At 40.5% G+C, this 17,415-nt stretch overlaps 1 protein-coding gene across 2 annotated transcripts in view; it reads right to left on the bottom strand.

Annotated features, from left to right (window-relative positions):
- wu:fi04e12 (desmoplakin-A) overlaps positions 1 to 13,613 on the bottom strand; it is a 35,374-nt gene extending 21,761 nt beyond the window's left edge. For both annotated transcript variants that reach the window (XM_036968811.2, XM_036968812.2), the window contains exons 1-8: positions 12,991 to 13,613; positions 6,491 to 6,584; positions 5,064 to 5,197; positions 4,625 to 4,775; positions 1,364 to 1,489; positions 1,138 to 1,197; positions 755 to 922; positions 167 to 271 (exon numbers count right to left, since the gene is read on the bottom strand). In XM_036968811.2, coding sequence (XP_036824706.2) covers positions 167 to 271; positions 755 to 922; positions 1,138 to 1,197; positions 1,364 to 1,489; positions 4,625 to 4,775; positions 5,064 to 5,197; positions 6,491 to 6,584; positions 12,991 to 13,184 — 1,032 coding nt within the window. In that variant the 5' untranslated portion in view covers positions 13,185 to 13,613. The remainder of the gene's footprint in view (positions 1 to 166; positions 272 to 754; positions 923 to 1,137; positions 1,198 to 1,363; positions 1,490 to 4,624; positions 4,776 to 5,063; positions 5,198 to 6,490; positions 6,585 to 12,990) is intronic.
- Between the last annotated feature and the right edge of the window lie 3,802 nt (positions 13,614 to 17,415).

Raw genomic sequence — 17,415 nt, 5'->3', positions numbered from 1 at the left:
TGGCATAAGGTCGCTAAGTTCAAGGGGGCCGAATACTTTCGCAAGGCACTGTAGCTAGACATTGCTAGATATCATGGGCCCCAGGAAGAGTAGCTTTTGCGACTGTAACAGCTAATGGTGATCCAAATAATCAAGTAGATATTCTTCTAGACAGACATCTCCTAACCTCGATCTTGTCAGAGGCAGGGTGGGGGTTCTTCAGAAGGCTGTCCACTTTCAGCTTCAGTTTATTCAGGTCCTTATCCTTCTCCTCCAGGGCACTCATCAGTTTCTGACAGAGAAAAACAACACAGTTTACAGACAACACAGTTAGGGCAAAACTGGAGAGGTAGAATGACTGTTTGGCCCTGGGGACCCATTGGGACTGAAAAATGATATGTGGTTTCATTGCACAAGTCTCAGAGGTTTGGCAATTGGCATTATACTTCCCCAGGGTACATAATGCAAAACAGATTAACAACACATAATGATATACAGACACACAATACACTAGACGTCACGGGACCAGAGACTGCCAAACATCACCAATGAACAAGAACAATTACAGCTAGTTTGCGTCCCAAATGTCACCTTATTCCCTACATTAGTGCAGAGCCCTGGTTAAAAGTAGTGCACTATATAGGGAATAGGGTTCCATTTGGGATGCACACAGCATGTATTGCCTCTATGGGAATCATCAATTAGCCTCTCCACCCTCCCACTGTGACACTTCCCCCTCTGACGCTTGATCTTTAACCCTTGACCCAGTCCTTACCGAGTAGCTCTCCTGCTTCTTGGGGATGTAGAGGTCGATGTTCTTGTCCCCCCAGTCGAACACCAGCTCCTCCTCCTCTCTCACGTTCACCCACATGATCTGTTTACTGATCGCCTCAATGATCTGCTGCATCTCCCTCAGCTGGTTGCTACGACCATGAGACATTTTCTGACAGAGCGATAAACATGGTGAGACTCATCAGTAGTTAGGTACAATCAATAAAGTCACAAATCCTTTGGGGCATGACTAACATAGACAGACGAATGAAAATAAAGATGTTCAGTACAACACAAACCTAAAGAAAGATGATATACTAGTACAACAACCGTATTATACAGTAATGCAGGGGTGTGTATGTGTGTTTTCCCCAGAGCCTCTGTCACCTGCAGCATGTCCCATTCCTGATCCAGAGCATACTGGTTGGCCTTGTCTCCTTTCATAATCTGTAGGGAGGAACACACAAACACTGAGAGAGAATCACACACACTTAGTCAGAATCACACACAAACACACTCCCAGAAATAGAATGTGTATGGGAGACAGTGTGAAAGTAACTGTGTCTGTGGTTGTGACAGGTGTGTGTGTGTGTGTGTGTATGTGCGTACCCACCAGTTCAACCTTGGCCTTGTCCACCTCGGGGCTTCTCTGTATCGAGCTGTGGAACTTGCTGTGGCTGATCAGCTGCTGCTCAATGTCTGCAGAGTTATCTCCCCACTGAGCGGTCTCTATCAGATGCTGGAATACAAACACATTACGATCACATTATAACTGCATCTAAAATACATTATAACTGCATCTCAAATACATTATAACTGCATCTCAAATACATTATAACTGCATCTAAAATACATTATAACTGCATCTCAAATACATTATAACTGCATCTAAAATACATTATAACTGCATCTAAAATACATTATAACTGCATCTCAAATACATTATAACTGCATCTAAAATACATTATAACTACATCTCAAATACATTATAACTGCATCTCAAATACATTATAACTGCATCTAAAATACATTATAACTGCATCTAAAATACATTATAACTGCATCTCAAATACATTATAACTGCATCTAAAATACATTATAACTGCATCTCAAATACATTATAACTGCATCTCAAATACATTATAACTACATCTCAAATACATTATAACTGCATCTCAAATACATTATAACTACATCTCAAATACATTATAACTGCATCTCAAATACATTATAACTACATCTCAAATACATTATAACTGCATCTCAAATACATTATAACTGCATCTAAAATACATTATAACTGCATCTCAAATACATTATAACTGCATCTCAAATACATTATAACTACATCTCAAATACATTATAACTGCATCTCAAATACATTATAACTACATGTCAAATACATTATAACTACATGTCAAATACATTATAACTACATGTCAAATACATTATAACTACATGTCAAATACATAACTACATTTCAAATACATTATAACTACATTTCAAATACATAACTACATTTCAAATACATTATAACAACATTTCAAATACATTATAACTACATCTCAAATACATTATAACTACATGTCAAATACATTTTAAACTACATGTAAAATACATTAAAACTACATGTCAAATACATTATAACTACATCTCAAATACATTATAACTACATCTCAAATACATTATAACTACATCTCAAATACATTATAACTACATGTCAAATACATTTTAAACTACATGTAAAATACATTAAAACTACATGTCAAATACATTATAACTACATCTCAAATACATTATAACTACATCTCAAATACATTGTAACCTCACAAACACAACACACACCTTAACATTAACACAAATACACATCTTAACCACAACACACACACACACACACACACACACACACACACACACACACACACACACACACACACACGCACACACACACACACACACACACACACACATAGCTCAACCACAACATGCACCTTAACCATAACACAAATACACATCTCAACTACAACACACACACAGCTCAACCACAACACACACCTTAACCATAACACAAATACACATCTCAACTACAACACACACTGACACACAGCTCAACCATAGGGAGTAGGCTCCCATGCTAGAACACTGCCACTAGGTGGTGATAGAGTAGTGTGAAGTATGGTAAACGCTTACCCTCTGTAAGCCTAACACTAAAAACCAACCAAGAAGAAAATGTGGGAGGAATGTCAGGAATTCACCAATAGACAGGGAGTCTGGGCCACTAACACCAGAACATAGCCTAGCTTTCACCTAGGTTTGTGCAAAGGGGGGTGCATAGTATGAGTGTGTGTGTGTACACAGTATTCTACTTGGTACAATGCTTAACATACAGTTACACTACGTCTAGCCTCTAGCGTGACTTCTGCATGTGTGTACAAGTGTCAAAGCAGGCATAACCGCCAACACAACCTGCTCTATCCTTTCTGTTCGTTCTCCAGTTTGCAAAAAGCTGGCAGTGGAAGGTGTTCAATTGCAAGGATGACGTTCATCACCTGTGGTTGTGAGAACTGTACATTGCAGTGGGAGGGTCAAGGTTACTTTAAGACAATTACAATACTGCGTGTGATTGTGTGTGTGTGTGTGTGCCATTTCAGGTGAATTCAGATCTAAATGAAGTTTGAGTGTCAGAGTGTTATCTGCACTGACTTCTCAAACACACACCTGCCCTCCAGGACTAACCAGTTCATGTACAGTGGCAAGAACAATACATTTAAGTCACTTCATTTAAGTCACAACAATAGACAAACAGTCTGCTTAAACTAATAACACACAAATGTTATTAAAAATGAATTTCCAAGTTTATCAAGAAATTTTGTATAATAATGTTAGGCTATCTGTCTGCCAATTGAAGCTCAACAGAAGTTGGGTGATGCAACAGGACGACGACCTAAAACAAAGAAGTAAATCAACAACAGAATGGCTTCAACAGAAGAAAATATGCCTTCTGGAGTGGCCCAGTCAGTCCTGACCTCAACCCAATTGAGATGCTGTGACCTCAAGAGAGCGGTTCACACCAGACATCCCAAGAATCTTGCTGAACTGAAACAGCTTTGTAAAGAAGAATGGTCCAAAATTCCTCCTGACCATTGGGCAGGTCTGATCCGCAACTACAGAAAACATTTGGTTGAGGTTATTGCTGCCAAAGGAGGGTCAACCGGTTAAATCCAAGCGTTCACATACTTTTTTTCCACCCTGCACTGTGAATGTTTACACGATGTGTTCAATAAAGACATGGAAAGGTATAATTGTTTGTGTGTTATTAGTTTAAGCAGACTGTGTTTGTCTATTGTTGTGACTTAAATGACGATCAGAACAAATTTTATGATCAATTTATGCAGAAATCCAGGTCAATTCCAAAGGGTTTACATACTTTTTCTTGCCACTGTATGTGTGGGGGAATGGAGAAAATTCCCCAAAATGTCAAAGGTTCAAGTGTTTCAAAATGATGACTTTAATACTATATGAACTGGGGGTGTTTTGCAACACATTGTCAGAACCATTTTTGTCTCACACTAAAAAATATATCTACCGGTAAGTGCAACATGTAATATGTTAATGTCCATATAGAGTATTGAAAAATACTAAAAACAAATATATTACATCTTCCTGGCAGGTTGCAGGTACACAACATTGACGTTGTGCAATCATATGTAACTCATATGTATCATACGCTTTCCTGCACTGGCATTACACATATGACTGCAGGCAGTTCATCTGAAGGGGAACAGGTGGTAGCAATAATATTATGCAATCCTGTAGCATGTGCCTTCCTACACGGGCGTTACACATCTGTCCTGTAGGGTGTGGTTCTCCTTACCTTCTGGTGTCCAATCCAGGCCATGGCCTCGTTGAAGCTCCACCCAGCTTCCTCCCAAGCGCCACTCCCTCTGCTCCCCCGGCTCCGCCTTTGCATGGTTCCGTTTATGGCCATGTGGACTCCCGTCAACTGGTCCCGACACATCTCCACACTATGGAGGGGGTAGGGGGAGCGGGGGGGGAGAAGGGGGAGCGAATGTCAATGTTAAACTCTTCCCGAAACTCTTCCCCAGGTCGTTGCTGTAAAATATAATTTGTCCTCGGTCAACTTACCTGGTAAAATAAGATGAGATAAATAATAAACGAAACACACTAGTCATCTGTTTTGCGTGTCTGACCTCAAACAGTGAGAGGGAACGGGCAATAGAGAGAGAAACAAGGAGAATGGATATTGGTTTGTCTGTATGCGGTAGTGGTGGTCATCTCATAGTGTGTCTAACCTTCGGACCACGCTGTCATTGGGTTGTCCCATCTGTCTGAGGTCCAGAGCACAGGCCTTCAGCTGCTCTATGGTCTCCCTGGCCAGGGCCATGTAGTGATCTGCCTCCACTGTGCCGCGCCCAGAATCGCTGCCCTGCAGGACACACGGGGAAATGTCAGACACACGTTATGACTTTGTACATCAGGTTCAGTCTAGCCTCAACTTGCCGTTCTGGGTTTCTCAAACGGGAATACGGTAGACCATATTCAGTCAGGTAAATCCTTCAGTTCAAGACCCAGTCAAAGATAGGACCATAATGTATAGATCATGAGGATGCCATGCATGATCTTTCTGTCCAGATAGCTTCTATCTGTGGGCTAACTGACTGTTGGTACAGTAGTGTACTTTAATAGTTAAAAGAGTACATTCTGTGACAGGTCACGGCCAAATGAACACTTTCCCTGGGTTTTGTTTTCATTGTTGGTGTGTGTTTAAAGATAATTCCTGGGTTTACTGCTGACTGTGTGCCAGACACACGCTGAGATGCACTTCTTATTTTCACTTCATGCGTGACCAAAACGCACACACATGCTGAGTCGACAATGCCTGCAACGAACATGCTGAACATGCCAAATATGGCAGAGACAGGTGAGATATATAATCGGACGTGATTCTGACAAGACGTGGCTTGACAGGCTGAACGTATTTAAAAGCTGTTTGAAGATCTTTTGCGCGCATGAAGCGGAAGGGCGGAGTCACACCTGACAGAGCATATTTCACAAATGCCTCAGCCAACCACAGACACACAGTTGTGAGGACTCGTCATCAGAGTGAGTGTGTCCAGTCTAATGACCTGTTATGGATCATCTCATTATTATAATATAATAGACCTGACATTTAAAGGGATAGTGCGAGACTTTGGCCATACTAGCTGTACCGGTAGACTTCCCAGTCATTTTGCTAACTCTAGTTTGCTTTAGCTCACAAAACAACCTGTAACTTCTTTCATGCTGCACGTAGAGACATGCAAATGACATCCTCGAGTTCATCTGATTCTGGGTAACGAGGCAAATGCCTAAGTTGAAAATCTCGCAGTATCCCTTGAAGAAACCTAACAGTCATGTTCCTTTGCTGATTAAATGCATAGGCCTACTTGTACTAACACACCACAATTCCCCTAAAGCAAGTCAAGGGGGGGCTTGGTTGCAGGACTGGTATAGTAATCTCAGCGTTCATACCTCAGTCTACAGGTGCAGTACATGTCTTAGTCAGAGTGTCTGATTACATTTACTGTTGCCAGACATGAGGCTAAGTGTACTTAGACTAACATCATGACCAAAGCCAGTATCTCAAAGCAGACAGGACATGAAGTGACTCACAGACTGTAGGTAGTACAGAATGAAACAGAACACTGTTGTTATATATCTACGGTGGGTAGTGACTTACAGCCTGTAGGTAGTGTTCTGCTTTCCTCAGGTTGTCCTGACACTGGCCCTGCAGGATGTACGCCTTCTGGTGGAGGCCACTGAGGGGGAACTGTCTGTAGGAGACATGGAGGGGAGGGTTATAATCAACATCTTCTTGTAATCCAACTGGGCAGTGTTAGGGTACCAGTCCATGCAGAGGTCACATTCAACAGGCTTCCACCAAAATCGATCAAAGAATATTTTCCAAACGGGTTGTGTGGTTGCGTTGCGTTATAGGCTACCAGAGGCCTAGGAGCTGCATGTAACAGGGTTCAGCCAGAAGCAGTTTAAGTCAGAGGTAGAAGCATATCAAATATGGCCGTTTCTGTTGCATTCTCAGATACTGCTCCCCTCATTCTCAGATACTGCTCCCCTCATTCTCAGATACTGGTCCCCTCATTCTCAGATACTGGTCCCCTCATTCTCAGATACTGCTCCCCTCATTCTCAGATACTGCTCCCCTCATTCTCAGATACTGCTCCCCTCATTCTCAGATACTGCTCCCCTCATTCTCAGATACTGCTCCCCTCATTCTCAGATACTGCTCCCCTCATTCTCAGATACTGATCCACTCATTATCAGATACTGGTCCCCTCATTCTCAGATACTGCTCCCCTCATTCTCAGATACTGCTCCCCTCATTCTCAGATACTGGTCCCCTCATTCTCAGATGCTGCTCCCCTCATTCTCAGATACTGCTCCCCTCATTCTCAGATACTGGTCCACTCATTCTCAGATACTGCTCCCCTCATTCTCAGATACTGCTCCCCTCATTCTCAGATACTGCTCCCCTCATTCTCAGATACTGGTCCCCTCATTCTCAGATACTGCTCCCCTCATTCTCAGATACTGCTCCCCTCATTCTCAGATACTGCTCCCCTCATTCTCAGATACTGGTCCCCTCATTCTCAGATACTGCTCCCCTCATTCTCAGATACTGGTCCCCTCATTCTCAGATACTGCTCCCCTTAGGTGTTTTTAAAACAAAAACTTTGTTAACTGTTACTTGTTATCTTGGCATTTAAAGTAGTTTCATGACTATCATTATTGTTCTCAGTATATATGTCAACATCATCGATAATATAAACATCGTTATCATGATCATCTTCATCCTCAAACAACAACATCGTAGTCAGCATCATCATCAATCCCCATCATCAATTACACTTTCTGCTATGTACATCAATGATCCCAAAGGTTGACTGAAATTAGTTATTATCTTAGTGTAGCAATTAGCAAGTCGTTAGTTATCCGAGGATGATTCCGCTATGCCCTAGTTGAATTGAGCATGAGTGCAGGGATAGACCAAGGGGAAATGTGAGTCAAGAGAACTGTCACATTCTCCCTATGCCATTTGCAACACAACAACACAGAGGCTGCATTTACACAGGGAGCCCAATTCTGATCTTTTTTCCCCCCACTAATTGGTCTTTTGACCAATCAGATCAGCTCTGAAAAAGATCTGATGTGAAAAGAGCTGATGTGACTGTCAAGAAGACCAATTAGTGGGGGAAAAGATCAGAATTGGGCTGCCTGTGTCATCACAGACATATTCAACTGTAACCATGACCTCCATACTGTAGACTCTATAGAATTGTATAGGTTGCTATCAATAAAACGTCACAATACGGTGCAGAGCGTTCCATTTGGCTGCTGGGGGAGCAAGGAGACGACCCCCTAGGTCCACTAAAACCATTGACAACTACTTGGTTTTAATATCATCACCTCTTGAAGAGCATAGTCAAAAACACATTAACGATTATTCCACATTTAGCTCTGTCATTAGTTATTTAGCAAGTAACTGCACGCTGTTTATGATCATAGCCCGTTAACTAGCCATATTGACGTGATCTGTTATTCGTTTGCTAGCCAATTTGACATGCAATATTTATGCATTAGTTCTAACATTATATGACATGTATTTATTTCATGGGCGAAATTTCAGTCCATAGGACTGGAAATGTATGAATTCAACAAGCATGTCTCTGTCACTAACAAATACAGTCATGGGGTGGTAAAATCAACAATTCACTCAAAAAGGCAAGGCACACCGGGGAAATTATATTGGAGCTGTGGCTTGGTGGGGGATGTGGCTTTCAATTAATTGTTTTTGGCCACATGCAAGTCGAAGTGTTGTAGCAGTTGAAGGGCTCTTTGGTTATGCTAATTCAAGTTTGAGCATGTCCGCTACCAGTTCTGAAGTCTTTGCACATGCTTATATAAGAGTGTGTGGCACTAAAGACTCGTAAACACGATTGTAATGTCCTTAATCCAACACGGGTGACCTTGTCAAGAGATACAGACCGACATTGTCTTCAGAAGGTATTCATACCCTGGGATTTATTCCACATTTTGTTGTGTTTACAGCCGGAGTAGAAAAATGTATTAAATCTATGTTTTGTCTCACCCATCTTTCACACAGTACCCAATAATGACAAAGTGAAAACATGTTTTTAGAAATGTTTGCTCATTAAATTCAAAATGAAGTACAGAGGTATCTCATTTGCATACAGTACCAGTCAAAAGTTTGGACACATACTCGTTCAAGGGTTTTTCTTTGTTTTTACTAAGACATCACAATTATGACATAACACATATGTAATCAATTAGTAACCAAAAAAAGTGTTAAACAAATCAAAATATGTTTTATATTTGAGACTCTACAAAGCAGCCACCCTTTGCCTTGATGACAGCTTTGGACATTCTTCACATTCTCTCAACCAGCTTCACCTGGAATGCATTTCCAACAGTCTTGAAGGAATTCCCACATACTGAGCACTTGTTGGCTGCTTTTCCTTCACTCTGCAGTCCAACTCTTCCCAAACCATCTCAATTGGGTGGTCAGGTGATTGTGGAGGCCAGGTAATCTGATGCAGCACTCCATCACTCTCCTTCTTGGTAAATCTGCCCTTACACAGCCTGGAGGTGCATTGGGTCAGTGTCCTGTTGAAAAACAAATTATAGTCCCACTAAGCCCAAACTAGATGGGATAGCGTATCGCTGCAAAATGTTGTGGTAGCCATGCTGCTTAAGTGTGCCTTGAATTCTAAATACATCACAGACAGTGTTACCAGCAAACACACCCCCACACACCCCCAACCCTACTCTGCGTCTCACAAAGACATGGTGGTTGGAACCAAAAATCTCCAATTTGGACTCATCAGACCAAAGGACAGATTTCCACCGGGTCTAATGTCCATTGCACGTGTATCTTGGCCAAAACAAGTCTCTTCTTCCTATTGATGTCGTTTAGTAGAGGTTTCTTTGAAGCAATTCGACCATGAAGGCCTGATTCACGCAGTCTCCTCTGAACAGTTGATGTTGAGATGTGTATGTTACTTGAACTCTGTGAAGCATTTATTTGGTGTGCAATATTCTGAGGCTGGTAACTCTAATGAACTTACCCTCTGCAGCAGAGGTAACTCTGGGCCTTCCATTCCTGTGGCGGCCCTCATAAGAGCCAGTTTCATCATAGCGCTTAATGGTTTTTGCGACTGCACTTGAAGAAACGTTCAATGTTCTTGAAATGTTCTGCATAGACTGACCTTTATAACCTCAATAGAGTAGGGGGCACTATTTTCACCTCCGGATGAAAAGCATGCCCAAAGTAAACTGCCTGTTTCTCAGGTCCAGAAGCTAGGATATGCATGTAATTGGTAGATTTGGATAGAAAACACTCTAAAGTTTCCAAAACTGTTACAACAATGTCTGTGAGTATAACATAACTGATATGGCAGGTGAAAACCTGAGAAAAATCCATTCAGGAAGTGGGATTTTTTATTTATTTGTAGTTTTCCATTGACTGCCTATACAGATTCCATTGATTTAGGACTCAAGTTGCACTTCCTATGGCTTCCACTAGATGTCAACAGTCTTTAGAAATTGTTTCAGGTTTGTATTCTGAAGAATGAGGGAGTAAGACCTCAATGAGTAAGTGGACCCTGCAGTGTCCCATAGGTTTTTCATGCGCACGACCGAGGATGCGCCTTTCTCGTTTTCCTTTTATATTGATGAAACTTTTGTCCGGTTGAAATATTATTGATTATTATGACTAAAAACAAACTGAGGATTGATTATAAACATCGTTTGACATGTTTCTACAAACTTTACTGATACTTTTCGGATTTTTCGTCTGCCTGTTGTGACTGCCTTTGAGCCAGTGGATTACTGAACAAAACGTGCAAACAAAAGAGGTTTTTGGATATAAAGAGGGACTTTAACAAACAAAACAAACATTTCTTGAGTTAATTGGAGTCTTGTGAGTGCAACCATATGAAGATCATTAAAGGTAAGTGATTAATTTTAGCGCTATTTCTGACTTGTGTAACTCCTCTACTTGGCTGGTAACTGTTTGTAATTTTTTGTCTGCTGGGCGCTGTTCTCAGATAATCGCATGGTATGCTTTCGCCGTAAAGCCTATTTGAAATCTGACACCGTGGTTGGATTAACAAGAAGTTCATCTTTAAACCGATGTATAACACTTTATTTTTGCTTATTTGAGCTGTTCTTGCCATAATAAGGACTTGGTCTTTTACCAAATAGGGCTATTTGCTGTATACCACCCCTACCTTGTCACAACACATCTGATTGGCTCAAACACATTAAAAAGGAAAGAAACTCCAGAAATGTACATTTTACAAGGCACACCTTGTAAAATTTAAATGTATTCCAGATGACTACCTCATGAAGCTGGTTAAGAGAATGCCAAGAGTGTGCAAAGCTGTCATCAAGACAAAGGGTGGCTTCTTTGAAGAATCTCAAATATAAAATATATTTAACTTTCTTGGTTACTACATGATTTCATATTTTTTTATTTCCTAGTTTTGACTTCTTCACTATTATTCTACAATGTAGAAAATAGTGAAAATAAAGAAAAACCCTGGAATGATTAGGTGTGTCCAAACTTTTGACTGGTACTGTAAGTATTCACACCCCAGAGTCAATACATCTTAGTACCTTACTGTAAGTATTCACACCCCAGAGTCAATACATCTTAGTACCTTGCAGCGATTACAGCTGTGAGTCTTTCTGGTAAGACTCTAAGAGCTTTGCACACTTGGATTATACAATATTTGCACTTTATTCTTTTTTAAATTATTCAAGCTCTGTCAAGTTGATAGTTTATCATTGCTAGACAGACATTTTCAGGTCTTGCCATAGATTTGAGCAGATTTAAGTCAAAACTGTAACTAGGCCACTCAGGAACATTCAGTGTTGTCTTGGTGAGCAACTCAGTGTTTATTTGGCCTTGAGTTTAAGGTTATTGCCCTGCTAAAATGTGAATTTGTCTCCCACTGTCTGTTGGAAAGCAGACCACCAAGTTTCCCTCCAGGATTTTGCCTGTGCTTAACTTTATTCTGTTTATTTTTATCCTAAAAAAACAACCCAGTCCTTACCGATGACAAGCATACCCATAACATGATGCAGCCACCACCATGCTTGAAAATATGAAGAGCGGTATTCAGTGATGTGTTGTGTTGGATTTGTCACATTTTCTGTACTTTTACTTCAGTGCCTTGTTGCAAACAGGATGGATGTTTTGGAAAAAAAATGAGCAACTGAGTTAGGAAGTACGCCTGTATCTTTGTAGTGATTAGGTGTATTGATACACCCTCCCAAGTGTAATTAATAACTTCACCATGCTCAAAGGTATATTAAATGTCTGCTTTTTTTTATGTGGGAAAAGTCAAGGGGTACTTTCTGAAGGCACTGCATTTGCATAATGGTTCAAATACTATGAGGTGTTATTGCACAACACCATTGGTGCAAACTATACACACATCCTAGTGTTATTTTTGAAAATTAAGTTCTGTAATGTGTATTATGTTGATTACGTTCTGTAAAAAACATATTAATTGCATAACACCATTGGTGTAAACTATATACACTTCCTAGTGTTAAAAATACTATATGAGGTGGTATTGCATAACCCTAAAAGTGTTCATTCCTTAACACTGAAAAAGTGTAACAGTGTCAGCTCTAAGCACCGTTTTAATGTAACACTGAAAAGGGTGGACCCATTTAGACACCGGCCCATAGTTCAATGTAACACTAAATGTCAGTGTTGATTTAACGCTGAAGAATTTGCTGTGTGGTTCATTTTCTGTATTTTTTGGGGTTGTCACATGGTTCAAGACAGCAGGTCGTTATTCTTTGAAACAAAGACCTCTCAATGATGCCTAATAAATTATTAACTGGGTCGGCACTCACAGATAATATTCGCCCCTGCCATAGCCTAGGCTATATATATACGACAACGACACATAGGCCTATAATTATCCCCCCGACAAAATCAAGACCTTGACATAAAAAAATAATGAACTAGATTGAAATAATGTGTTAGATGACACGGTTATATAGTGCATTGTATTTATCTTCTGTGGCAATGGAGTTGTAGCCTTGTTCAAATGTATACGGGCAAGTGAACGCAATTGTGTAACACAGCAGAATAGGGGCCTTTTGAAGAAAAACTATTCTTACCCCTGTCCTCCACCACCACCTCGCATGGAAGCCTTTGAGTAGCTGTAAGTATTATCGTCCGTGTACTCCTGTCCGTATCCACTACCACCGTGCACTTCGCTCTGGGCATATTGTCCAGTTCCGCAGCTCAGGTCGGGCCTGGACCCGATACTGCGGCTGACATAAAACACCCCCTGGGACCCGTATAGACTCATCTCTGGATCCAAAAAGTTATAAAACTCCGCTGGAGAAAAATGGTGGACGAAGAGTTTGCAATCCTGGCTGCAGTGCGCAAAAGCTGTCAGAGGGGACTGTCTGAAGCGGTTGATGTGATCCCTCCTGCACCTGTCTGCGGAGCAGAGTCCCTAGGCAGCACCGACTTGATCTGCAACACGGGAAAGTGTCGTTTTTGGCCAAACAAAACAGACCACACCTTTCATCAACCTACTTGCCTAGAAAAACATTTTAATTTAGTGTTTTTTTCTTTCCACGTCCCCGGCCCTCCTCTATCTCAACCTGTACTCAGGGGAGATGTATCATAGTAAACGTAAATCTGTTGTCTTCCATTTAGTATGATATCTATGTTCCGTAGCCCAGCTTAGGTGGATAAGTGGTGTGTGTGTTTGGTTTGGTTCTTCAACCTTGTGGGCACATAAAATCCCCCAAAGTCCCTACAAGGATAGTAAAAACAAGGAAAAATCTACCTCGTGGGGACATGTCCCCATGAGGACAAAGGATATTTTAAGTTTATGGGTTAGGGTTACAATTAGGGTTAGGGTAAGGGGTTAGCAATTAGGGTTAGGACTTAGGTTTAGGGTTTGGGTTAGAGTTAAGTTTAGGGTAAGGGTTAGGTTTAGGGGTTAGGGAAATACGATTTTGAATGTCCACACGAGGATAGAAGAACAAAACGTGTGTGTGTGTGTGTGTGTGTGTGTGCGTACATGCCTGGGTTTTCTGTGGGAGGGTAGGCTAATTATCTCTCAGTGTTTCAGTCTATTGTTGAAGGTCAAACTAAAGAAGTCTTGACACTGAAATGTTTACTGTTTCTTTCCAACAGATCCCTATTGAGGAAATTAATGTAGTAAGAGACTATCAGAAAAGGAAAGGCCCCCTGGCTAATGAACATATCGAAGGCGATCCAATATTGGTCATCTTTAAAAAACAGTAAGTGAGTTGTAAGTTTCAGACAATTGTGACAGTTCATCTCTAATGAGACATTCATTACAACAGCATTCATAACAGTATTCATTATAACAGTTTTTGGTAACACTTTACTTGATACCCAGCATCATAACATGTTTATGACACAGATATAACTATGTCATAACAACTGACATAACGTGTCATAACCTGTTATAATATAGTCATAACACTGTCATGACACATATTTAGACCTGTGTGACATATATTGCGTTATTTTATGGCTGGTTATGACACCTACATAAGAGTGTCAAAACGCACAAAACCTACCACACAAGGCAAAACATTACATTACACCATAGCCTACATGTCAACAGTATGTTTATGTTAATATATATATATATATATATATATATATATATATATATATATATATATATATATATATATAATTGTGCACATATTGATGTCAGACATGCACCTACCCCAATGCTCTGTTGCTGGTGACTGGGATGAATGCAAGAGCAGGACAAGACACCCTCTTTTTGACTGATGACTGATGTAGGTGTGCATAATAGGCCTATCTGGCATATGTGATTACGATGGTCATAATGCTTCTTGACAGTGTCATAAAGTGTATTTTCTTAGTCCAAGTAAAGTGACACAGGATGGTCATAATGCATCATGACGGTGTTGTAGTTGTAATAGATTCTCTACCGTCATTTATTTTCATCATATTGTAAATAACTTGTGGAAAATGCACTTTATGACAAATGATGTGAGAAACAAACTTTCAAACGAAAGGGAACTTCTTGGCAGGAGAAACAAACAAACTCAAGCTCATGTAGGCCATAACCAACCATAAAGTAACGCAATATACAGTGCCTTGCGAAAGTATTCAGCCCCCTTGAACTTTGCGACCTTTTGCCACATTTCAGGCTTCAAACATAAAGATATAAAACTGTACTTTTTTGTGAAGAATCAACAACAAGGGGGACACAATCATGAAGTGGAACGACATTTATTGGATATTTCAAACTTTTTTAACAAATCAAAACTGAAAAATTGGGCGTGCAAAATTATTCAGCCCCTTTACTTTCAGTGCAGCAAACTCTCTCCAGAAGTTCAGTGAGGATCTCTGAATGATCCAATGTTGACCTAAATGACTAATGATGATAAATACAATCCACCTGTGTGTAATCAAGTCTCCGTATAAATGCACCTGCACTGTGATAGTCTCAGAGGTCCGTTAAAAGCGCAGAGAGCATCATGAAGAACAAGGAACACACCAGGCAGGTCCGAGATACTGTTGTGAAGAAGTTTAAAGCCGGATTTGGATACAAAAAGATTTCCCAAGCTTTAAACATCCCAAGGAGCACTGTGCAAGCGATAATATTGAAATGGAAGGAGTATCAGACCACTGCAAATCTACCAAGACCTGGCCGTCCCTCTAAACTTTCAGCTCATACAAGGAGAAGACTGATCAGAGATGCAGCCAAGAGGCCCATGATCACTCTGGATGAACTGCAGAGATCTACAGCTGAGGTGGGAGAGTCTGTCCATAGGACAACATTCAGTCGTATATTGCACAAATCTGGCCTTTATGGAAGAGTGGCAAGAAGAAAGCAATTTCTTAAAGATATCCATAAAAAGTGTCGTTTAAAGTTTGCCACAAGCCACCTGGGAGACACACCAAACATGTGGAAGAAGGTGCTCTGGTCAGATGAAACCAAAATGGAACTTTTTGGCAACAATGCAAAACGTTATGTTTGGCGTAAAAGCAACACAGCTCATCACCCTGAACCCATCATCCCCACTGTCAAACATGGTGGTGGCAGCATCATGGTTTGGGCCTGCTTTTCTTCAGCAGGGACAGGGAAGATGGTTAAAATTGATGGGAAGATGGATGGAGCCAATACAGGACCATTCTGGAAGAAAACCTGATGGAGTCTGCAAAAGACCTGAGACTGGGACGGAGATTTGTCTTCCAACAAGACAATGATCCAAAACATAAAGCAAAATCTACAATGGAATGGTTCAAAAATAAACATATCCAGGTGTTAGAATGGCCAAGTCAAAGTCCAGACCTGAATCCAATCGAGAATCTGTGGAAAGAACTGAAAACTGCTGTTCACAAATGCTCTCCATCCAACCTCACTGAGCTCGAGCTGTTTTGCAAGGAGGATTTGGGAAAAACTTTCAGTCTCTCGATGTGCAAAACTGATAGAGACATACCCCAAGCGACTTACAGCTGTCATCGCAGCAAAAGGTGGCGCTACAAAGTATTAACTTAAGGGGGCTGAATAATTTTGCACGCCCAATTTTTCAGTTTTTGATTTGTTAAAAAAGTTTGAAATATCCAATAAATGTCGTTCCACTTCATGATTGTGTCCCACTTGTTGTTGATTCTTCACAAAAAAATACAGTTTTATATCTTTATGTTTGAAGCCTGAAATGTGGCAAAAGGTCGCAAAGTTCAATGGGGCCGAATACTTTCGCATGGCACTGTATGTCACAACAGGTGTAAATATATGGGTCATGACAGTGTTATGACATATTATGACATGGTTATGAGCATGAGCATGTGTTAAAGGCACTGGGTGTCAAGTAAAGTGTTACCTAGTTTGGTAAATCCTTTTATCACTGTAACACACATGCCTAGACACTAACAATATGCAGATCCCTCATCCAAGACAATGGGTGGTGTCCACAGGAAAAACCAGTTTGACAGCACTCTGTCACTTGTAGCGAGAACCTGGAAGTCAATCTTACTGATTTTAATCAGCACAATAAAGAATGAGTTATACCTATTTCCATCTTATTATCTTACAGTATCTTTAAAGCGGCAATCAGCAGTAGAAACAATAACAAGGCGTTTCCCTGCCCCTGGTTCAGTAAAAAGCTGAGGGATAGGGCTGGAGAAATGTAAACTCTCTCAAATTCATAGACAAAGCTTTGGATGCAAGGACTGACCATCCATGATGTCACAGTTATAGTTTTAACCATGTTTTAAGACTATATAGTGTTTGTTAACATTTTCTTTGTTTACAAAGTGTTGGAGTAAGACAAGCTTATATTTTGGGTTCTGATGGTGTCTGGTGTATGTAGCCTCGCTACTGTATATAGCCTCGCTACTGTTTTTCACTGTTGTTTTTATTTCTTTACTTACCTATTGTTCACCTAATACCTGTTTTGCACTATTGGTTAGAGCCTGTAAGTAAGCATTTCACTGTTGTATCCGCCGTACGTGGCAAATAAACTTTGATTTGATGGAGTAAGACAGTTGAACTAAGTTCATTAGGCATT

Source organism: Oncorhynchus mykiss, chromosome 4, assembly GCF_057628025.1.
Source record: "Oncorhynchus mykiss isolate SJ-2025 chromosome 4, ASM5762802v1, whole genome shotgun sequence".
In the NCBI taxonomy this organism is placed as follows: Eukaryota; Metazoa; Chordata; class Actinopteri; order Salmoniformes; family Salmonidae; genus Oncorhynchus; species Oncorhynchus mykiss.
Note: the sequence above shows the minus strand (reverse complement) of the source record. Positions and strands in the feature narration are given on the sequence as shown.